This window comes from Blennius ocellaris (assembly GCF_963422515.1).
Source record: "Blennius ocellaris genome assembly, chromosome: 1".
In the NCBI taxonomy this organism is placed as follows: domain Eukaryota; kingdom Metazoa; phylum Chordata; class Actinopteri; order Blenniiformes; family Blenniidae; genus Blennius; species Blennius ocellaris.
Genome location: NC_137650.1, coordinates 18232390 through 18257291, shown reverse-complemented (window position 1 = coordinate 18257291; position 24902 = coordinate 18232390). Strand labels below are relative to the sequence as shown.

General features: G+C 40.6%; 1 protein-coding gene across 1 annotated transcript in view; it reads left to right on the top strand.

Moving 5' to 3' along the window:
- Nucleotides 1-255: 255 nt before the first annotated feature.
- mdga1 (MAM domain containing glycosylphosphatidylinositol anchor 1) overlaps nucleotides 256-24902 on the top strand; it is a gene marked incomplete at both ends in the record, with an annotated part of 179696 nt that continues 155049 nt past the window's right edge. Inside the window, one exon of the mRNA XM_080500476.1 lies at nucleotides 256-322. Coding sequence (XP_080356602.1) covers nucleotides 256-322 — 67 coding nt within the window. The remainder of the gene's footprint in view (nucleotides 323-24902) is intronic.

Below are 24902 nucleotides of genomic sequence, written 5' to 3'. Positions count from 1 at the left end.
CCAACACACAGGCTTCTTGTAAACTTCCGATAATCCACGATTGCCCTGACTGAATTACCCGCCCTTTAAATTGAGCGGTGCCGTCTGAATTGCTCGGTGGTTGTTTTCACTGGACGCACGGTAAAGTGATTCGTTGAGTCACGAAACAACAGTTTAAAGCAGGTTTAACCCTTCTTTTCCAGAAATCCCAGTGCTGTGCCTGTGTGTCACCAGTCTGTCTCCCACTCTTCAGGTAATGACGGCACGGAGCTGAACATGGAGTTTTTCTGGATTTTGTTATTTTCTAGTCTGTGTCCGCTTGCCTCTGGCCAAGGAGTTTACGGTAAGAATGGAGTATTTACTCATGCATTTCTAATTATTACATCAACCAATTTTTTTTTAATCAATACAGAATGACCTAGCTCTATGGCAGGAGTGACGGCAATTAGTTCAATTATTAGACTATAAGCTTAATTATAGTTCCTCTGTGTCCCATACTATCGGCCTTTCAGCACCAGACACAAATAGGAGGCGGTGTAATAACTGCTGTTTAAACCACTGCACGGAATGCTTCAGGGAGATGGACAGCAAATTATCTTGAAAGGGAGATATTACCTCTTAGAAGTCACAAGAGAAAGTCGGGAATACATCCAACAATGTAGTGAAGGGGAAACTCACATACTGTAAATCCATTTTAATTCCATTTTTATGCAGGAATAAATCTTTGCAGTCAAAATTATGCATTACAAGAAGTAGACTGAATGGGATTAGCCCTATATTACACAAAGTGTGATTATAGTTGGCCAAGGTTTACGATAAGAACCGAACAAAGGTCACACTTTGGCCAGGATTTAAGTTACCATTTTGTCTTGAAAGAACTAAATCAGCTGCACGGAAACACTTGCGTTTCAACAAGAGGATGAGAGGAAGAGCTCTCTGAGACGAAGCCCATCTTTGCTGGGTTGAACCGGACAATCAGCCTGTGCTTTTGAGGATAAGACTGAGATTTGTCCCTCCATACGACAGTCTCACTGTATTACAGAAGCAGAGTTTCTTCAGCTCCAGGCGTCTGGCCAGATATGCATCTTCCTGTCCCTTTGGGCAAGGCAAACACACAAACTGATCTGTCAGCTTTGATACTTTGATTCTGACATTTGAAGGCATGTGGCAGCCACTGAAAGCAAGGTCTGTTTAGTCATAGTAGCACATAGTGCTGTTGTCATCAGCAATCCCGCAGTTCTACTGTCACACTGAGAAATGCTGACAATCTGTCATTTGCTGAAACATATAGGTGCATGTTAAAGTCCCTGCTAACTAATATGGCTTGTACCTAATACCTCACATTGACACTGACATGTTGGTATTAGTGTAAACTGTAACCACTGGACACGGGCAGTTTTCAGATCCTGTATTTACCTTCTATATTATATTATATTATATTATATTTACCTTATAGACTTTAAATGCTGCATTGCAACTACCATTTAACTGATTCTTTTGGTCCGTCAAGCTTAAACATCTTGTTTATTTAAAAAAAAAAAAAAAGGAATTTTGGAACTGCACACAGAGCAGTGTCTTTCTTCACTCAGTGAGATGGGATGTATTTGCACAGGTGATTTGATCTGATTTTAGAATATGTTGCAAGAATTATTAAGATTTTCATTCCATCAAATATAAGCCTCGTTGCAACTTCAAATTCTTTCTTAAAAAAAATAAATTTCTTTGGTGAGACATTTTCCCAAACGTATTCGTTTGACTGAGAAAAGATTTGTCTTTTAGTGCCAGCTGCCACTTCATTAGTTTGGTAAGTTCCTTCCTAAATTATGGCTGTATGAAATAGTTATATATATATATATTTTTTTTCAGGACAATGTGACTGACATTAGACATGTGCATCTGTGCCTCAGGGGCTCTGTAACAAATATGCATGGGTTTGAAGCAGCTATGCAGTCAGTGGTCGCTGCTCTCTCCAGCATTGTAGGGCATTTGTCTCATCTGCTACAGCATCCTTTCAGTCACTGCTGAGGGAAGAATCCCAAGGGTTTGTGGGAATTGTACTTCCTTGCAGGCTCCCTGGTCCCCCGCGGATCGGGTGGTGATGATGCTCAGCTGTGCCTACCTATGTAACAACAGTTTGGTGTAGGTAAGTCATCATCACTAAAAAGAGTCATTCGGAAAGCGCGAATTGTTTCGCAATTCACACAGTTTCAGTAAACAACTCGAGCAGGGAAAATTGGGAAGGGAGCCAACGACTTTGGCACACCGTGTATGCAGATACGCATAAAATGGTTTCCGTCACTTTGGAATTGTTTAGCACTTGCTCTAGCAGACAGATGCGACTCACCGTCCGCCGGGAGCCCGACGGTGAAAGCATGCCTGATTGATGTCAGCGCTTTGGACGGTTGCGAGGTTCATTTACTGTAGCCTTCTCGGGGGTGTGTTGGGGTGTGTGTGTGTGTGTTTTTATCAGTTCACGCCTATGAATCTGTGTGTGCAAGTGTTTATGCATGTGTATGCGAGTGTGTGAAATGTGCCCGCGTGTGAGACCGCAGAGTGTGTGCGTAAGTGGGATGTGTGCAGACACGCGATTCTTCCCATTGCAACAGTTCGCTGGCTCAGCAGGGACTTGTGGATCAGTCGCTGTTTCTCTCGCAGCGGTGTAGTATTGATTGTGCGTCTCTGAATTCTGATAGGCTGTCAAAAAGCTTGTAACACCTGTCTGTCAAGTTGCAATTGGGCACTGTGGCACCAAGAAAATATAGGCGTGGAGGAGAAGACACACACAACACGATTTGTCACGTTCACAGGGTGATTAACCATGCAAGTCTAACAACATGACTTCAGATATGTCTCTTTTTTTTCTGGTCCCTTTCCTCTTTGTCAGTTTGTTTACTCTTGAGAATACATATGAATCTGTACACACTGATCACACACATACACACACACCCACCCTGACATGTAGTTATGGTTTTTTAAAATTCCATTTAATCAGGATATACTTTAATCCAAGGGGTATTACAAGCTTGATGTGGCATTCATGTGCATCCGCACTCGCCACACTTAAGGATTAGGGGGAGGTTCAGAAAATTTCGAGACACTCTCGCAGGATTTGACTCCTCGGCTGAAGGACTCAACACACACAGTGTACCAGAACTAGTGTCTCTCCGACTTCGTGGAACTACAAAGCATCAGAGGGTGTGAAGCAACAGAGTTCACAGAGACACCAAATTATTGATCGCTTGACAAAGTCACACAAAGCCATTAGCTGGTTGGAGCAGATGGAATCCAAACTGGATAAGCCTGCAATGTGATGCTTCATTATGTTCTTGTTAACAGGAAATTTAATGAACTTAAATCAATGATTTTGCTCAACAGTGCTTTTTTATGAGGTTTGAGCAAGCCCTCGCAGCAGCAAAGATGAGGCCTTGCCAGTGGCCATAGAACAAAGTACTACGAGAGATGCACAAAGTTAAAAAAAAAAAAAGTTTGATATCCTATAAATTGCTCACAAATTTAACATCACTTTGAAGATGTTGCCCAAGGAACAATGAAAGTCTTGGAAAACATTTCTCATTTTTTTTTTAATCTTCAAACAGTATTTCTTAATCTGCGATCATCACCACAGTAATGGGGACTAATTTACTCAAATACTCCGAAGTACACATTATTGTACTCGACTCAGGCGTTTCCCTCTTCAAGCCTTAACGACAGTTTAAAATGTTCTTCCTCCACTACATTTATCATCCATCCGCATCAGGCTGACACAATATGTATGTGGCTGCAATAGCCATCCCATGAAAGCAAAAGAGACCTGAGTACTTCTTCCTCCACTTGCCACAGTACATTAGCTTGCCATGGTGCATGGTTTGCATGTGGTGACCTAGAAAGGGATCATTCTAGGTTTAACTGGCCTGGCCACTTGCTCCCCTGTGACTTGAACTTCCTCCCCGCATGTCAGCACTTTTTCTGTTTGCGCGCATCTGTGTGTGTGTGTGTTTGTGTGTGTTTTGTCTCATGCAGCTGAGCTTATTTTTGATGTTGAATATTGCCCTTTTCTAATAAGCATCCATAATTTATTGGTGGCTTTGAGGCAATAGAGGAGAGGAGAAGGGGAGCAACAGTGATGAAAGGAGATTAAGCCTGAGATGATGATAATCTCATACCTCCCACAATTTGCAAACTGTGCTCCTCCTACACCCTGCCAGACCCCGCCCACCACCGCTGCCTCCACCACCCCAGCTGGAGCCAAAGCAACAAATCTAGCACGCACGCACGCACGCACACACACACACACACACACACACACACACACACACACACACACACACACACACACACACACACACACACACACACACACACACACACACACACACACACACACACACACACACACACACACACACAACCTTCCCAATTTACCTTGTGAATCCGATCTGCTCTGTCGATAATTGTTGGGTGACCTTTCTGTCCACCTTACTTTTAATTAAAAATCCTTTGGATTTAAATGGTCCTGCTTTTTCTAACCGTACAAATGAAAGGGATGGAACCAAATTTACTGAAATTTTAAAGTTGTAATAATGAAAAGTTCAGTAACTGCAAAGATGTAAACGACATCACATTCTCAAGCTCATCTTGAGTTTTTCAACTCATTGTTCTGGGATCTTTGTGTCTGTTGTCACTCATCTCTCTGTTCCCAGCATTTCTGAGATGATATATATATATATTTTTTTTTTTCTTTCTTTCTTTCTTTCTTTCTTTTTAGTTTGTGTGTTGTAGCATAGACCTTGCTGCTAATAATAAAAGGGTTATCCACTGAGAACATCCATATAATATAGTACACAACCTTCTGTGTACTGAGATGCTCACTCATCTGATTTTTTTTGGGCCCATGTGGCCCTTGATCCTCTCCTCTCCTCTCCTCTCCTCTCCTCTCCTCTCCTCTCCTCTCCTCTCCTCTCCTCTCCTCTCCTCTCCTCTTCGGCTCACTGGATATTAAAGCCTGACAACATTTCAATTAACCTACAGGTCAGCAGCAGAGCCATAGGCTTATAGCCACGGTGATATGTTGACTCTGGTTTACACCAGCTTTGCTACCTGGGGGTAAAGGATAAGAGCACTAAGACAATGTCGTGGGGGGTCTGATTTATCACCCTTCCTCCAACACGTTGCGCCCTCGGCCCAGGGTGGGCACGGGGCAGCAGGTAGAGCTCGCCAGCTTCGGACATGGAGGCCCTGAGTGAAGTGCCTCAATAGAAAGCGTGGTCAGGCAAGTCTTGTTTAGAAAGGTATACATCTGTGCTCACACTTGCTCATTTTAGTTATGTGTGCAGACAAACAATGTGAGGAGAGCAAGGACGGGACATGGTTTATACATAATTTTATAACAAACTCAGAAGAACAATCTGAAGCACACAAAATGGTTTTGGCCTTCAGAGAAAAATGTATTTGCATTGAAGATACATTAGATAATTAATATAATTCTCAAAGATGTTTAGCAATAAGAGTAAAAACACCTGGGTTCACTTGCAACCTTCTGTTTTGTTTTGTTTTGTTTTTTTTCTTCCGAGAGTTGTGTCCTGCTATTTGGCCATATATCCAATAAACTGCATGCCACTGAAGGCTCTGTACCAATTTTGGACCACCAGTTTCTAGTTTGTCCTGAAATAAGCAGATAAAGGTGCTTATTCATTTACTCTCACCTGAAATCAGATTCAACATATAAACTGCTATATTTGCTTTAAGGGGCAAATGCTGTTTATTATTTTTCTATAAACCCCTTTTGCAGGCACATAATTGTAAAACAACCTCTCTCACTATTGTTGGAATCGAAAATATATGATATGACAACATTATAGGACGAATAATGTGCATTCTATAGTTTAATTGATTGTATTATGTACATTCATTATCATTAAATACAAAAAAATAATTGAATGGTATCAGATAGGGACATTAAGGGTGAAATGTTGAGAACCACTACAGGGTGTAGCAATGTGTGTGGATTAGAATTTGGTGTTTCAACTGTTCATCCATTCTCTTTGATATTTATTTTTGTGTTCACAGGAATCTCATTTTGTCATATGAACAAGAGCCCATACAGTTTTTTTCCAAGCACAAATAGACATGCATTTGCAAGAAAAACAAAACAAAACATTGTTGCCTTTACCACGTGCTGAATTAATAGATCATTACCTTAAGTCTCACCCACTCTCATTTCTTTGAAGAGATGGTAATCAGTATCGCACACTGACAACAGTCAGCACACGCATGCACACGCTCGCACGCACGCACGCACGCACTAACACACACACACACACACACACACACACACACACACACACACACACACACACACACACACACACACACACACACACACACACACACACACACACACACACACACACACACACACACACACTTCTTTCAATAAGAGTGGTCCAGAGCTTAACAGGACGACGTGAGTGCCCTGTGGGTAGCAAAAACTGTCAGAGAAACTTCACTTTCCTGCTCTGTAGTCCTGTCACTCTGTCAGACATTATCAAGCACCTCTTACTGGCGGTGCTCCACACACACACACACACACACACACACACACACTCACACTCTCTATTTCAAAACTGAGAGCCTGTGAGGAAAAGCTTATTGGCATTTAAGTTTGTTTAATGATGATTTATTGTGTGTTTGATCTAAATGTCTCAGGAATTAAGAAACTGTAAGGGGTGTGTGTGTGTGTGTGTGTGTGTGTGTGTGTGTGTGTGTGTGTGTGTTGTCGCTGCGTGGACATGAGCGGGAGGAAACATTTGGCATCTAAGTTATTCATGAACGCGACAGGACGGTTGTGAACAGCGGTGAGAACATGGCTTACATCAGAGACCGTCTGCCTCCTCTTGCACATCTCTCGCACTGTCACTCTCTCTTCCGTCACTTCTCTCTCTCTCTTTCACTGTCGCCTCTTTTGTCGTCAACATTTGTCCTCAGTGCATTTTTGTTTCTTTGGCTTTAGACTTTAGACTGCTTTTATGAAATGGTTCATACTATTTAGTGTTGAAATCACAACATTTGTGAACACGTGTCCAAACTGTCCAAGTCCAAGTAATATAAGGAGATGCATTTCGGCCTTACACTGATACAGTTTAATATTTTTTTACTGATGTGGTTTTGTTATGCAAGATAGAATGTAGCTTGACACGTCCATACATGTCTACAATAACCAGTAAAATAGCTGTAATGCTGCAAGAAAATACTCAAACACATATACATTTCAGACAAACCTTTTTTTCTCTTCAGCAGAGCAATTTGCATGCAGCCATCTGTTACACAGTCGTTCAAATACATTATTCTACCAGGTGAAGTTCATGCACTCTGCTGAAGCAATGGCAGAAAATCCATGTTTTTAAAGTATACATATCCTGCACTTTAATTTATTCAATGAAGTGTTTGTCTTTTTTTTTCAAAGATTTTTGAGAAAACGTTTTTTTCGTTTTGTTTCTGTTATAACTATAAGTTTATGACATTCATGAACTAACTTTATGAAAATACTTAAACAACAATAAAGGAGGTGTATAAAGTCGAACTTGAATACTGTTTATTTTTATGGAGCCGTCATTTAATTTAAATTTCTTTGAGAGTGGGCCTGAACTAATCTGTTTTGTAGTTTTGAGATCGACTAAAATAAGTCCAGTTTGACAGCCAATAAAACCTCACTCAACAAAGCTGTTCTTGGGAGTTTTCGCACTGTGGGCTTATGGAAAAGTCCTGCTGGTGAAGATAATCGGTATCTCCGTGAAGCTTGTCAGCAGATTTGTGGGGTTTCCTCAGTCTGCAGTGTTCAGTCCCTATCAGACTTGGTCCACAAAAGAAAAAGCTTCACACCGACACCGGGGTCGCCAGACGCCATGTCTCACTGATGCATGTGGGGAGTAAAGGTTTGTTTTTGTTGGCCAATTGGCCAGACAATCGATCATACCTTAAATAATAGCAGAAGCTCCTGCTGGTTCTGATATTTGAAGCTATGAAAAATTGTTTGTTTTTTTTGCACTCAGGAGATGGAGCCAGAGAGGACACTCCCACACAGAAGGCATACGACATCTCCTGTTGACTGTGTATCATCTTTCATATCATTAATTAAACAATATCACAAATACAAAAGCACAAAATTCGAAAAAAAACAACAACCAAACGTTACAAGTCAACAACTGTTTTGTTTCTGAACTGACGCTGATACTTTGATCAAACTGTGCATCATAGTTCATTGTGTCCTGATCTGTTAGTGGCAAACTGGCTCCAATGATTACATTTGGTCTTTACCTCATTAATTTACATTTTCACTTATCTTTTTTTCATTGGCACGCTGTGTCCGACATCTCTTACTCATCTCCTCCGGGAGCTTTGAAGGATTTGAAACTCGCATGATAAAAATATTAGGTTATCACAGATTATGAGAGCATGCACAGTGAAATCTGTTTAGTCACTACAGGAAAACCCCAAACTCACTGGAAACGTTGGAATATCCTTAAGACAGATATCTTTAAAAGGAAGCCAGAAGCACACCCTCTGCTAAAACCACATTCTTTTACCCTTCCCTGTGTTATTCAGCAAACCCACCAAACAATAACAAAAGGGTTGCATTCGGTGGGGCTGGCCAAGGGAACTTTCTAATGGTGGGAAATGATCAACGCCGGAAATCTATCTTTTACTCCGACACACGTCGGGCCTCAATAATTCAGTGATGCATGCAACACTGGGATCTCGCCCTCTCCCTCTTTCTCTCTCGTTCTCACTCAGTGTCTCAAACTGACTCTCCCTCTGTGGAAAACCCCTCTCTTCCCCCTTGTCAGTTCATGGCAGTTTTAGTAAAAATTTCTGGCACTTTAAATGTTTGAAATTTTAACTTGCTGCTCTCACACCTTGCCGGTTCGTTTTTACCATGCGTCTCAGCCGGCTCAGAGGAGATGGGGGTATAATCTGTCGGAAATGTTGAAACCTTCCCATGTTCTCAGTGTAGCAATTTACCTGCCACCAGCTACGCATCCCAATCCCTCTCCTCCTCTGCTGCCTCGTTCATCCTGTCTTTACCCATCTGCTAAACTTTTATCTGTCAAAAAAGATGCCATCTTTCTCTCCTCCCTTTTTTGCTCCCCTCAGTGATTCTCCTTTTCCATCCTTATAGCTATCCCCAGCATGTCAAGTAAAATGTTACCATTCTGTGCTTTCCATCCTCTTTCCACCCTAATTCCTTCCCTTCATCCTAACCCTTTCAGCAGATGCAACTCTTTAATTCTCCTCATCACTTCTTTCCCTCGCTTCCTTGCCCTCTCCCTTCTCATCCTCTCTCCTCACTATTCCTCTCTTTCTTTACACCCAGCATCCTCTCCTCCAAAGCCCTGTCATCTTCTCACTATCATACTCTGATTCAGTGGCAAGCATCCACCCACCAGTCCACTTACTGCATATATAGGACATAGAGCACGCTGTCATTGCAAGCTGCATGTAGGCTTTCGGGAAGTGGGTGGATGGTTGACACCAGCGAGTAAGGAGACATCCCGGGCATGCAGCAACTGCTGAGAAAAGAGGGCAGAGGTTAAAAAATAGTGCATCAGAGAAAATATGGTTTGAATTTAATGCTGGGTAAGGGTGTGAATACTTAAAAAAAATCGGCAAAAGAGACAAATGACATTGATGTAACAGTTGGCTTGTTTGTAAAAAAACAAAACAAAACAAAAATCACAACAAAGAAAGAAAAACCTTGTAAAGCACGAATGGTTGTACCCTTGACATTAATTTCTGTTACTTAAATAGTCTAAACAGTAAAGTTACAAAATGTACATGCATCCACCACTGCTATGTTTACATGACCGATCTGCATTTACCTGATTTCTATAATCCTTATTACATAATCATTTCATACATAGACACTACTGTGGCTGCTTTTATTTCCTTTCAGATGTTCAGTCAGTCGTCCCTCTTGGTTGTTTCTGTGCTTCATTTTTCCCCCTTCCACAGTCCTGTCTCCTCGCTGCTCTTTCTGATTGAGTTTTTGGCATCGCTGTCTCTTTTCCTCCTGCTCTCTTTGTGCATTTTACTCGCGTCTTACCTTGTACCCGTTGCCAGCTTGTCTTTGTCCTCTACATCAAGTATTCCATCATTTTCCTTTCGAATTTGTCTGTCTGACAGACTTCCTGTGAACCACACCCTGCTGACCCTGTTCTGACCAAGACATTTTGTGACTTAAGACTTTAATCCTGTAGAAATTAAGGAATATATTTAAAATGTGCCACACCAGAGTACCTTTTATTAAATAGTGAAGTTGGGAATAGATAATCTGGTCAGATTGTATAGCTCAGAATCCAAAGTCATACTTATTCGGTTAATTAGAGACTCTCACTTGCCCTGAGGTGTAAGTAAGTGTGGGTGATTCCCTTTGTTGAACGTCGGCTGGGATTGGCTCCCACGGCCACCATACTAACTTGTCAAAATGGGGTGTAGAATGATAGTTTTTGTCAGAGGACTACGGACCACAAATTCACGAGAATCGTAGTATCTCAACTTCTGCTGCATCTGTGAAATCTATATGCAACAAAGCATAGGAGAAGAACTTTATGGTTTTACTTCTAATTGATTTTGAATTGAATGGTCTATTGTGAAACCGGCCCAGTGCAGCAGGATAAAACTTGTCAATTGACTGACTGGTCCATTGGGAGCTATGTGGATCCATGGGGTCCAATACAGAACAAATTCTTCTGACTAAGCAAAGTTAAAGCTGGTTCTGATTTGTGATTGAATGGTGTCACAATAAGCAGCAAATTTCAAGGTGAACACTGGCACAATATTTGGTAGGTGGTCATAATGTTGTAGCTGATCAGTGCATGATTTTGGCGTTTATGTTTTATCTAAAAGGATTTGTCATTCATCCGTGTTTTCCTACATGTCCGGAATAAATAATCTACAGCAGAGACCACTGCAGGCCGTCTGCAAATCATGCTGCAAAAGCTTTTATTGGTCTACCTTTCCTCTTTTGACATCATTTCTTTTTTCTATGTTGATGAAATTTTCGGAAAAAATTATTTGTTCAACTTTTATAGGCTTCAACCTCAATAGAATTCGATCAAATGTAATTTGCTGTCACAGCTGCAGAGACCAATGTGCCAGCTCATGTTTTCATAGTTTAACTGCAAAGCAATGCAGAACTGCAGATCCTCACGGCAGCGTAGACAGCTGATGTACAACTGTAAATTAACATTCGGGTTCAGTCCTCTTTGCTTAATCAAATTTTTCAAAGATGGTGATGATACTAGTCTTAATTTGTGCAGGTGTAAAATGGAGCTCAGGCGGTTTGCCATCCTGTGGAAAGTTATTCTGTGAGGACAGAAAACTAATGAGATCTGCTATTTCCAGGATCATGTATAAGAATATTATTTTGAACTCAATCACATCAATGCCGGTGGCTCTGTTAGGACTTGCTACCACCCATTGAAAAAATTTCTTCCCACAGCCTTCATTTATGGGATGAGTTACAGAGAGAAATAATAATGCATCAGGTAAATTCCACACTTTCATCCTTAGAAGTCAGCGATATTGACAGTGTCGTCTTTTGTCAGCTGATCTCACAAGTTCAGCCTCGATGCAGACAGAAGCAAAGACTTCACTGCAAATAGAGAGAGGCTAGCATTTTAGATATTTCAAAATTTGATTGTTTAAGGAAGAAATCTGTTCTATAATTTAAATCAATACAACAATGTTTAGGCAACAGCTGATCATTTCCGAAAATCTGCCAAAAATACAATTGAATTTTGACATTCTTGAAACGGCATAGACCTGACTCATGGAAGAAAGGGAAGAAGAAAAAAAGGACACATGGCCGAACAAAAGGCTCATTTTAAAAAACAGGGAGAGAGACTGTGAGAATGACATTGAAAAAGGCAGGGCCAGATACAGGGCAGCTAAAAGAAGAAAGGCTTCCCTAGAGACAGAGAGGTAGACTGGCAGGAGCTCAAACAATGAGACAGAAATGGAGGGAACAAATCACTGGGAGAGAGAAAGTGCTATGAGGGTAAGATCCAAACTTTATTTGCTTCAACTTAGACCAAAATATGAAAAAAAAAAAAAGTACTTTCACATTTGGTTCCTTTGTGTAGAATAATGTTTCAAAAGAAAACATCAATCAAAATGAAACAAACTTACCCTTAATTTATTGTTTTCAAATATCTTCAATCTTTTAATGTACATTTTTTATGGACACTAATAATATTTGTTGTCACAGCCAAGGTTCAGAATAACATGTTGCTATAATGCGACTACTGTTGGCGGCAACATGCCAACAACTGTTAAATACATTGGAGTTTGTATAAGGTTGTTTCTCATCACTTTTGTTGAAAAGCTGCCGTCTCTCTTCACACTGCTTCTTTTGGTAGCTTTAGCATTCACCATCATTTTCCTGCCTCTCCACAAAGCCTCAAAAGTGTTAACTTACCTTTTATAAAAGCTGTTTGCTGCATTTGCTTTGTTAGTATTTTATCTTCGTTAATTAATTTCGCTTTCACGACCAGGTGTTATGCTGAGTTTGGTTTTGCATGACTGCTGATAATTGTATCCTGCCTCCAGACATGCATGCAGTGGAGTGCTTGCAGTAGAAAATACTGGACGTCAATGGTGGCTGATTAACTCACACAGTTCAAAAATGACATGTGTTACCCACCATCTGACTTCCAACTAACTGATCAGTACTGAGAGCTCTCTTAATTTGTCACAGCAACACACATGCAAACTATTAAGACATCCTTTAGGAGAGAGAAAAATAACCATAAAATAAACGTGCAGGAGCTACTTTGCCAGGTAACTATTAATTTTATGATCAAGTAACCAGAAACATATGTGCGTTCTAAGACTAATACTTCTTCAAAGACATACCTGTATTCAAGTATTAATCCTAATAATTTGCCCTATACTGATTCCAATTAACTTAACCCCCCCCCAAAAAAAAAAAAAACAGAAAAAAAAAATACATGAAATCTCAGCTCTGATGATATCAAAAATAAGTAATAAGAATTCATCATTACTCTTCCTTTAATATTCAGTTCTGTTGCCTGGTTTTAGCCAAATTATTTAGAATGAATAGGTGTCAATGTCAAACCCGCATGTTGTTAAATGTGTTAAATTTCACAAAAAGCAAACCAATATATATATATATATATATATATATATATATATATATATATATATATATATATATATATATATATATATATAAAACACTCTCTGTGAAGCCTTCCGCTGCTTGTTGTTAGAATATAAATATTTTTCTGAACATCAACAGCCAATTCATGGTTTAGTCTCTGTGTCAGTAAGAGTCCAAAAGGATCAGTGTGACATCAGTTTAATCATTTCCTCCTAATCCACAAAGGCCTGTGGGGATCGTTGTGCAGATGTTTGACTGCCTCTCAAAATGTATAACCATGCAGACTGTATGCAAGTGTACAAGACAGCATGTGCTCTGGGAAAACCAAATAGATGCTTGTTTGGGATGTACATCATGTCATCATTGAATTTGTTGGATTATAACATATTAGAACGTTTTACAACCTGAAACAACCTGTTGTACATTGGTGATGACATCGTGTGGAGGAGAAAGTGCACAGTAGCCTTGTAACAATGTGTGTGATTCCAGTGTAGGGCCTCATTGATGCTTCTCATCTCTCACACCAGTTTGCTGTGTTACATGTGTGGAATATGTCTGTACAGGAAAATAATTGGAAATACTGGAGAACGAAATCGACCGTCATAATGACGTCAATAATACATTTTATTTTTCAGTGCCTTCTATGACATCCAATCATGAACATGTTAAATACTGGTTAATAAAGCTACTGTTCTTGTGAAACATATTTATTGATCAACATATAATTTTTTAAGTTGAATGCTTCATATTGGACAAGCGGTTGCAGAACAGAAGCAGCTGGAGGCAGGGGCTTCTGAGATTCACTGCATGATGGTGGGGTATTCACAGGTTCCAGCACAAATAATATATCATTGAGCGATGCTGGCATATTGCTGCTGCGGCTTCGATCAGATTCTCATCACTTCTATTTTCTGTCTGCAGATGCTTTCCTTCACATTATATAACCTAATAGGACAGACCCCCCCCCCCCGCCTCTTTTTTTTCATTATCTTACACTTTGTCAAATTTTAAAACAAACAAACACTTGGGAGTACATGTGTTCCAGGAAGCATAGATGAAACTAACTTATCCCATATAAACTGCTTACTTTTTTTTCCACATTATGATTACTCACAACAAGGTTTCTCCTGCACTGCATTCTTTTACAACTTTTGTTCCATCTTTGTATTCAAAGTCTTCACCCATTTCAACTTCATTCTTCATTCTTCCTTGTTTTTAATCTTTCTTCCTCGGCCTCTCTATTCTCGCCTGCAGCACCATGCAATGCAAACACAACCTGTACCGAGGGGAAGTGAATTATTGAAGCTGCTGCTGCCATTCCCTCTGTGCAGAAGTGGGCTGTAGAGGAAAGACAGAGGGAACAGAGAGGGGAATAAGGATGGATAAAAGAAATGGAGAGGATAGATTTGTAAGGATGAAGGTAGGAGGAGTTCAGGGCACAGAGATGCAGAGAAATCCAATATTGTTTACTTGGCTTTTATATGGCACAGTGTTGAAAATAGGAACAGAGACGTGATGGAGGGAGGTCAATTATGGAAATAATGTTCAAATGAATCTGTTTTAGATCTTCTTCTACACAGGGTTTGCCAGATATATTTATACAGGCCAAAATATGAGACAGCCTTTTGTTTTGTTTTATGGAAACGCTTGGTAAAGTGGGGCTGACGCTAGACGCCGTGACTCATTCAACATTATCTATCTTTGTCTGCGATACTGTTGCTGTCTGTGCCATTTTTTGACATTATGGGGATGGGCCCCATTTTTTTGTTGTGCACTTTCTCGTGTGTGTGTGTGTGTGTGTGTGTGTGTGTGTGTGTGTGTGTGTGTGTGTGTGTGTGTGTGTGTGTGTGTGTGTGTGTGCTTGTGTGCATGCTTGAAAAACCTTAACACTTTTAACAGGCGTTACAGTTTTTCCATTGTTGGGATATTTTAACCTAAATAACTGGGCAGAGTCAGCAAGAAAACCTTGGGTTTGTGTGTGTGTGTGAGAAATTCTGATGGGTAATATATATACAATTAGGTATTTTCCTTTGTTCTTCTTTTTACGTCACTATTTCTGCTCGTAGTTTCATTAAGAAGACTTTTTAGCAGAATGTGAGTGATACACAAATACAGGTTATTTGATTAAGGTCATGAAAAGAGAGGTCGATTTCATGTAAGTTAAAAAAAAAAACCCAACAACAACAAAAAAAAACCCTCCTTTTTTTCCATGTTATTGGTATTGGTGCACCCAAAGCCATCAGGTGTATCCTATACTATGTGCAGTATCTGCAGACTCAAATCTACCTGAAGTTGAGATGCATATTGCACCGTGTGGATAAACTTTCCATCTATTCGACATGGCATCATAGGTTTCTTAGCATTTTTAGATTTACAAATCAACATATATACACATGGACAATTCCAATGTAATTCTAAATGATGAGCTGGTGGATGTACTGTTTCGGAGTCTCCTGTTATTCACTGTGATCTCCTTTGGGTGTTGCTTCCTCCACAGGCCTGTACGTGCAAGGGGTGTGCAGCCTGAGAGGCGAAGCCCAGGGCAAGAAAATTTTATTAGACACTGGCTACATTGCTTTTTCATACTTTTTAAGCTTATTGCTTTTAAATTTAAATTAAATTAAAGGTGACTTAAATGGCTTTATGAACATTTTTTTTAATCAACTTTTTTCTTTCATCTTCTCTGTGGTGGCTGAACAGCAACAACAATTTTTATGAGAAAGAAATAGAAGTAGTCAAAAAATAGGATCCTGAAAGGATAGGGGGCATGTCTTCCATCCTCAGTGGAAATTACACTATTTTTGTAACCACAGATGAGAAACACCTTTGCACAGGAATCCCTGATTGCAGGGTGTGTCAGTGCAGCGTTACGCCAAGATTTTCTTTTGCATACAACTTGAACAAGTGAAGCTGGTGCCCATTTTTTATAGAGTATGTACCTCTCTCGCTGTAACATCCATGTCAAAGTAGTGATGTGAATAATGGCTGAGGTGAACCACAGAGTGGATCTGTGCGCAGCTCATGAATGCACCAGCATCCACTCTATTTTCTGCTGGTGGTGCCTGGACTTCAAATGCACAGGTGATGAAAATTTGCTGATGTGAAAGAGACCAATGGATCAAAAAAAAAATAAAATAGAAAAGAAAAGAAAGAAATCAACAAGAGCTGTTCATGTATGATGGAGAGTATCATATTGTGGTGATACGAATAGACTCCGGGGGCTATATTATGACACTGCAAGGGTTTGGTTTAATGTGTGAGCTGCGGAAGCATATACCAGCCTCAGTGCTCTTTTCTTTAGAGCCTTACACATTCAGACAGTAGCTGTGATGCGATCTTCTATCAGACTTCTGGGTTGGTAGGAAAACACAATTCTTCCTGCACTCATCTTTGTTTTCCCAGCTTGGATAGGAAAAAAAGATGTTTATATTTATATATATATATATATATATACATATATACAGATACACACACACACACACTGCCACAGAGGTCACTGACTTGAGCATTGAGGCCTTCCGATAACACAAACACGCTGCATAGACACTTTGAAATTATGCAGCCTAAAACGAAAATAACTGTTAATAACAAAGAGCTACTCAAAAGCGATTTCCACTTCATAACTTAATAATTGTGGCTGAAGGACATGACGAAGCTGTGCTATGACTCTAAATTTCCTTTTGAGCCATCGGAAGGTGGGATTTTCTTGCTGCTTAAAAACGGTATATTTAAGCTGCCGCTCTGAGACACTGATGACCTGACCAGCGGAGATCATATTGTCTCTCATTATGGCTGATCTTATTCCAGCAGTTTTAAAATTGTTGGGTGGACCTCCCATGGAGGGCACCAGAGAGCTGCAGGGAGTATAAAGACATCTGGATGTTGGGGGTCAAGAAATCCCATACCTCCCACATTAAAAAACCCCATAAAAAAACTAAACGTCTTCATTGTGAGCTGGTCAATTCTCCTGAAAACCAAAACTTTAATGATTTAGATTGCTTGACTATTTTCTCTTCATGATGAATGCAATGAATGCTTACATTGATTGATTGATTGATTGATTGATTGATTTATTGATATTAATTTCGAATGGACCGCATAATATGTGTAAATCTGAATTTATATGAATAAAGAGGAATAGGAAGAAGTATAAACTTATTCGGTCCAGTCCTACACCTTTATTGAAGTGAAGACACTGAAGTTGGAGTTGCTCGATGTTGTGAGGATACATTTTGAAAGTTTCTTCATTCTTCCAAAGCTTGTCCATTTCTACAAACCCTCTCATTGTGAATCCAGTGTCTTTCCAGACTGATAGTTCAATCATCGTCCTCTTCTCCCCTGAAATATTTTTTGATTATAGCAAATTGTACTGCTGATGAGTTTTTGTAGACAACTGATGCTTCTGAAAACGGTGCTTGATGATTTGATTGAACTGGGGGCTACTGATGAGGTGTGTGTGTGTGTGTGTGTGTGTGTGTGTGTGTGTGTGTGTGTGCGTGCGTGCGTGCGTGCGTGCGTGCGTGCGTGCGTGCGTGCGTGCGTGCGTGCGTGCGTGCGTGCGTGTGTGTGTAGGGGGTTCTTGTCCAGCTTCAACCTGTTATCAATGCAGTTTATGAATTCCAAAGCTTATCCACCGACGGTTTTCAAAAAGACCCTTTCAAATAGTCAGAAAGCTGGAATTTAAAACTCATAGTTGGTTTTGTTGGATGAATATTTTTTAAATTTTACAATGAAGAACTGGCAGCTTTTTATGAGATACAAAATGAAAAGGATGAAAATAAGGAGGATATGAATTTTCTTTTTTTTTAAATATATATATAATAATCTATTATTTGGAAAGAAAAAAATATGAAAACAAATCCACCAGAGAAGACGGTGAATGAATGAATGAATAAATTATTTTTTTATTTCAAATGTGTAAAAAAAAGAATCAAACAAAGTTAAAAAGAAATAAAACATCCAATGACCCTGAAGGGTGAAGATGAGGGACGCTTGTCCAAACTGCCATGAACTTTTTGCGATAACATAATTGCAGACACTTGACACAACATAAACACCTCCGGATTTGGGGCAAAGAAGAACAAATGCTATATGATTACATGGTGAACATAAAAAGATGTGATTTATGTTTTGGTTATTGAAAGCCTGCTGAGACTGAGAGCACAGTGCCCATAAGAGATATGCATGTTGCAAATGGTCACTGTCTTCCTCTCTGAAGATTCCCACTTCTCTAATTGCTACTTTTTGTTTGGCAGTAAGCTGTTTGAATCCATGCCCAAGAAAATATGTTTTTTTATTGCTGCCAAATTGAATTGAAAATTGTTGATGCAATATAAATGTGCCTCACCACAGTCCCGGCTATGTGCCAGAGTGTTGATGAATGTAGTTTGGCTCCGGTTAGGAACAGATACTACCTCTTCAGATGTTTGTGGGCATCCTGGGTCAACTTTAGGCATCAGTAGTTGTCCTTGAGCCTGACAACTGATTTCCAACAAAGTCTTGTATTAAAGCTCATAAAGCTAATTTAATATTTTAGTTGTGGAGACTGGGTGAAATGGGTGTCTTTATTGAAAGTCCTATTGATGTGTGATTGATTTATCATCTTTGTTATACAGTACACATCATACACATATGAGGGTCCATGGGCCCATGTTGTATCACATAGTCGGATACTGCTGAACATAATCTCTGTCTTTGGAGACATCACTCCTGGAGAAAGATCAATACAACACAATGCAATCACATCATTATTACCATTGTCAGTCACAGAGGAACTGTTGCAGCTGCATTTGTAGTGTTTTCATCTTGGTTCCTGGCTTGCTTTGTGGGCTTGTGAAAGTCAGTATCTATTTGTAGTAAAACGTGTGTGTTCAGTTCTGGAACGTGTTGGATTAATCTTCTCTTCTCCCCAGGCACCTTTCTGTTTTATCCTAGTTTTTTGAGCTGATATTATATCATGTGGTCTCAATGAGCCAAAGACACTTTGGTTGGTTGATATCCATGATGATGTCAATAACTACTAACCTGAGGTGGGGAGTAATGGAATACACCATTACTTTATTACTGTACAAAGTGTACAGTAACTGTAGATTGTTTTGCAGGTAACCATACTCATCTCTGCTGTTTCTACTGTAATGCCATTACTTTCATTCTGCACATTTGAAAACAAATATGTGAAACATTTGACTTACATCATCATAGCCGTCTCATTAGGAAAAGTCGAATTCATTGGGTTACAGTTTGTGATAAAGAGAAGCACAAGCAGGCACATGGACATACAACACTGAGTATCGAAGTCAAAGAAAGCTTGTACTTTAAAAAAAAATGTTTCAATGTCACAATGTTTTCAACAGCAATATACAGCTTATCTGTTTTCTTTTTGTTTAGAATGTGACTCAAAAGTGTGAGATATTTTCAATTATTCCCCCATCAACAAAATATGCCTCGAAAGCTGTCGTGTATTACAATTACTTTTTTACTTTTGCGCTTAAGTATATTTCCAAATCTGTACTTTCTTACTTTTGTGTGAGCACTTTTGATTTGACCATTTTTGCCCCCGCAAATTGATGTGATGCTTGTTTCATTAGACTGCTGTCACGTGCAAAGTTTTACTATATGTATATTTGCTTGTTTTTGCATATTTTGAATGCAGTGGTGTCAGTATGATTGCTTTTTTTTACCTGATTTGCACTCAAAATGGAACCAAAATAGATTCAGATCTGCAAGTTATAAATAGCTCATATTAATGCTTGTGATATGAAGAGGAGGTGGTTGGACCTCAACAGAGTCATGGAAACGTATTTAGCTAATTTTCAACTCTTATTTTCTCACATTTTGTTGAACGTGTGCAACTTTTGCACTATGCTAAAAAGATGTGACAACTGCAATGATGTGGCTGCGCTCATGGGGCCCAACATCAGAATTTAATGACACAACAAGCTTTTGTACTTCACACAGCAGCCACAACAGCTTGAAATGAGACAAAGAGAAGTTCAGTAGCCTGCCTGTGACACTCCCACTGTCTGTCATAATGAATTGTCTTTGAGGCTGAATTTTCACTTTTACTGTCTTATCACATAGCTCAAAGCTGAACTGGGACAGACGTGAAGCCAGCCACTAGCGGTGGGGGTGTTTGAGGGGTGGGGGAGTGTAAAGATGTCTTTACACAAGGGAGCTGATCACAGAGCAGCTATTATCAGAAGCAGCAGGGGGTGACAAGGTCATATGTACTGTCTTTATGGTGTCTTCAACACAACTAAGCACACTTTTAGGCTTGTGAGCACCTGCCTTTTTTTTTACCCTGATAACTCATTGGTAACATTTGTAAAATATATCTTAACACTGCTTTTGAATTCCTGCTTTCTGTACTTTTTTCTCATATATATAAAATCCACGCTTCATATTTATGTTACCTCATAAAATATTAGTTACAAATCTCAAAAGGCATGCAAGAGTAAAAGGTGCTTCACATATCACAGTAAATACAACACACTCTGTTGCTGAGCTCTGTTGTACTGTATTTAATGTGTGTCTCTTTCTGCCTGTCCCACACACAAAGACCCACTACCCGCGTTGTACTTATTGGCATATGTGGCATTTGACCACAGTGTTATCGCGGTTGTGAGGAATGGTCTGCACTCAAACCTGAAGTTTTGCCATTGATCCCAAACAATGTCTACAAAAGGGCAATGTCTGACTGTTTTCCAATCCAAAGTGCATAACTCATGTAAAGCAGACTAAAGTGGAGTGCAATTGTGCACAAATGTGGTCTTAAGTGGGTACTTTCCGTAAATATAACCGTATTTGTATCTCATTTTGTTTGCTATAGGTCTTGACATTCAAGCACATGTGGCTGTACTTCAGAGACTGACTTAACTGGAGCAATGTTGCTGGTCCTCTAGACTCTAGAGTCTAGAGGGCAGGAGGTATTTTGAATTATGGGACAAGGTTACAAATAGGTGCTAGGAAAGGTAAACTAAGGCCAAGGGTGAGGAATATATTTTAGGCAAATGTCTTTGAAAGTGCATAAAGGTCAATGAATGCACTCATGAATACATAGGTGTTGATTTTTAAAAACTTTTAGTTATTTTCAGAAACACTTTTGAAGAAACACACATGCAAGTCATATTTACGAATTATCCTCGGGACTTATTCCATAAACTATTAAATTACTTTTGATGCTCCAGGAGGAATGTTTTATAAGGAGAAAACATAGAGGCCATCCGGCACATTGATTTGGAGGATTGCACACACGCATGCACACATACATGACTGTGCAACAGGCATACACACACATTATTGAATGGGAGCAGGAAGGTGTTCTGTGGTCTGCTGTGGTTGTAATAGCCTCATTATTCACTGTGTGCCCTGCTTATACACTCGGCAAAGGGAGCAAAACCTGGAGCTATTATACACACATGCACTAATACACATACACTGAAATGCACAAATTGTTTTACGGCCCTTGCTTCACTTGCAGGTCGTTCTCTCTCCCAGACTCTCACAGCCAGCCAACGGCACAGAACCAGCAATATTTGTCCAATCGTAATCTGCCACCAGTTGCCTCTGCTCGCTAAAATTAATGTAATCCAGTGCAAGACCCCTTACAAAAAAGTTTTGTTTAAAGTAATTTTGTAGTGATATTAGATGATATTATTATATTATGATATACCGGTACTCACTGGCATTTCCACGAGTTTGCTCACCCAATTTTCATGCTGTGAAAAGCACAAACTCCAAACACAACAGCATCTGTACCTCATTGAAAATGATGTTCGGGAAACTAAATAAGTTACTAAACCAAATAATAAATCTTCTAATGCCACTTTTGTACTCCTAGCGTCACCATTGAGGGCTAAAGTGCTGCCCAATAAGTCCCACCCACTAATGAATGTCATGGTAGAAAGAACATCTGTGATATTTACTTCATATCTTTACACTGAACCAAAACAATAATATATTTTCCACTGACGGCTTTGAAGACATCAGAAAAAATGTGCTTCCTGAAGGACATCACAAAACAACTGCACAATAAGACTTTTCCTTGCTAAAGAGTTTGTGCAGTAGGCATACTGGCATATTGTAACTACAGTTAACAGAGAAAAATAAATCCTGGCTACTATGTTAAACTATCTCTGTTTGACTGGGCTGGAAGTCCCAGTACATCCTTGTGCTCCTTCTATGCTTATTCATAGCTGGGTTTTTAGTTGGAATATGCAGGTAGACTACAGTATTGTTGTATTCACTCTCTTCTTGCCTGTCCCCTTGCGTCCCCTGTAAGGTTTCACTTTATCCTTAGTGTGAGGTGGGTTCCCTTTTATGTTCTTTGGTTTTAAAATTTTTATGAAGACTTTGAGGTTTCCTCATTCTCATCTTTTTGACTGCGGTGTAAGTTGTTGCCTTTGGCCTCTATTACCTTACTATCCCATTGTGGCGCCATCCTCTCCTGGCATCCTCTTCTGCTCTTTGTAGTACACAACAATACCAGGTTCTTATTTGCTTATATCATGATAACCATAGATATTAGCGCTTGCAGTATATATTAAGTGGGTCATATTTCCTATTGCAAAATCAAACCTTGATGATCGTATTTCACCTGTGTACAGGATGGCCAGACAGAACTGGGCTAACCATTTCTCCCTGTTCTCAGACTTTATGCTTAGCTAAGCTTCTTTCTGTCAGAGAAGAGGAAGACATATAGGACAGTACTGACCTTCCATTTTTTGGGTGAAAAAACACATTTTCTATAATATTCCTTCAATGCTACAACCTAGTCCTTAATCACATCACTTCTGTAAAATATATGACTTTGAAGACTTCCATGCAGATTAACTAGCGTGAAAATAGAAGAACATAGAGCTCATGTTCCCCCACAGAAATAATAAAAAAAAAAAATATATATATATATATATATATAAATATATAAAACACCTGGGAATACCACTAAAGCTGTAAAATACAGATGCTGGTAAGACGGCTCCATTTTAGATCATGGGGAATGTTACAAGTACAAATTCCTGGGTACATGTAAGTTGAAGTTTTGATTAATCCATCTGTCAGCTGAATGATCTCCCTGTGTGAAAGTCATAAGCCTCTTGTCTGTGTGACTTTGATTTTCACAAGTCATGTTAATCGCCATGGCAACATATTCTGTTGCTACAGTGAATTAGTATGGTTCAAATGAAAAACTGTCTTCGGCCAAAGCATATGCACCTCCAATGCATCTCTCAGAAGTCCATTGGCATTGGAGCTGTTCAGTGATGTTATGGTCTCATGCACGGGTAGGGAGTTTTTCTCCAGTGATGACACGTTTTGTCATTGCTCTTCTGTCTCTTACCTCTTGCTGCTCCAGCAAACAACACTAGAGAAAATAGCACATAGTGTTGTAAAAGGACCTGAGAACAACTTCTTTTTCTCCATCATCATTGTCATCAGACAAGTCCAGTTTATTGTTCAGGGGTGCACACAAGAGTTCACTCTGCCAATGTCCATAGATGATCACTGGCATCAGGGGGATTGATTGGCAGAAATCCGCCACCAACTCTTTGGTTTTCCCTTCATTGAGCTGTAGGGAGTTCTGCTGCCACCAGTCTAGAAAATCCTGGGTTAGTTCTCGAACCTCGGTCGAACCTCGGATCCAAGAGGAACAATGCGGTTTTCGTCCTGGTCGTGGAACACTGGACCAGCTCTATACCCTCCACCAGGTGCTTGAGGGTTCGTGGGAGTTCGCCCAACCAGTCCACATGTGTTTTGTGGATCTGGAGAAGGCGTTCGACCGCGTCCCCCGAGATGTCCTGTGGGGGGTGCTCCGGGAGTACGGAGTCCGGGGTCCCTTGTTGAGGGCTGTTCGGTCCTTGTATTCCCGGAGCAGGAGTCTGGTTCGCATTGCCGGCAGTAAGTCGGACCTGTTTCCTGTGCACGTTGGCCTCCGGCAGGGGTGTCCTTTGTCACCGGTTCTGTTCATCATATATATGGACAGAATTTCTAGGCACAGCCGGGGGCCAGAGGGGGTCCGGTTTGGGGACCACAGAATCTCATCTCTGCTATTTGCGGATGATGTGGTTCTGTTGGCCCCATCAAGCCTGGATCTCCAGCGTGCACTGACACGGTTCGCAGCCGAGTGTGAAGCAGCTGGGATGAGGATCAGCACCTCTAAATCCGAGGCCATGGTTCTCGACCGGAAAAAGGTGGCTTGCCCCCTCCAGGTCGGTGGAGTGCCCTTGTCCCAGGTGGAGGAGTTCAAGTATCTTGGGGTCTTGTTCACGAGTGGGGGAAAGATGGAGCGTGAGATCGACAGGCGGATCGGTGCAGCGTCTGCAGTCATGCGGACGTTGTATCGGTCCGTCGTGGTGAAGAAGGAGCTGAGCCAAAAAGCGAAGCTCTCGATTTACCGGTCGATCTTCGTTCCTACCCTCACCTATGGTCATGAACTATGGGTCATGACCGAAAGAACGAGATCTCGGATACAAGCGGCTGAAATGAGCTTCCTCCGTAGGGTGGCTGGGCGTACCCTTAGAGATAGGGTGAGGAGCTCAGTCACCAGGGAGGAGCTCGGAGTAGAGCCGCTGCTCCTCCACATCGAGAGGAGCCAGCTGAGGTGGCTCGGGCATCTATTTCGGATGCCCCCCGGACGCCTCCCGAGGGAGGTGTTTCGGGCATGTCCCTCCGGTAGGAGGCCTCGGGGCAGACCCAGGACACGCTGGAGGGACTATGTCTCTCGGCTGGCCTGGGAACGCCTTGGGGT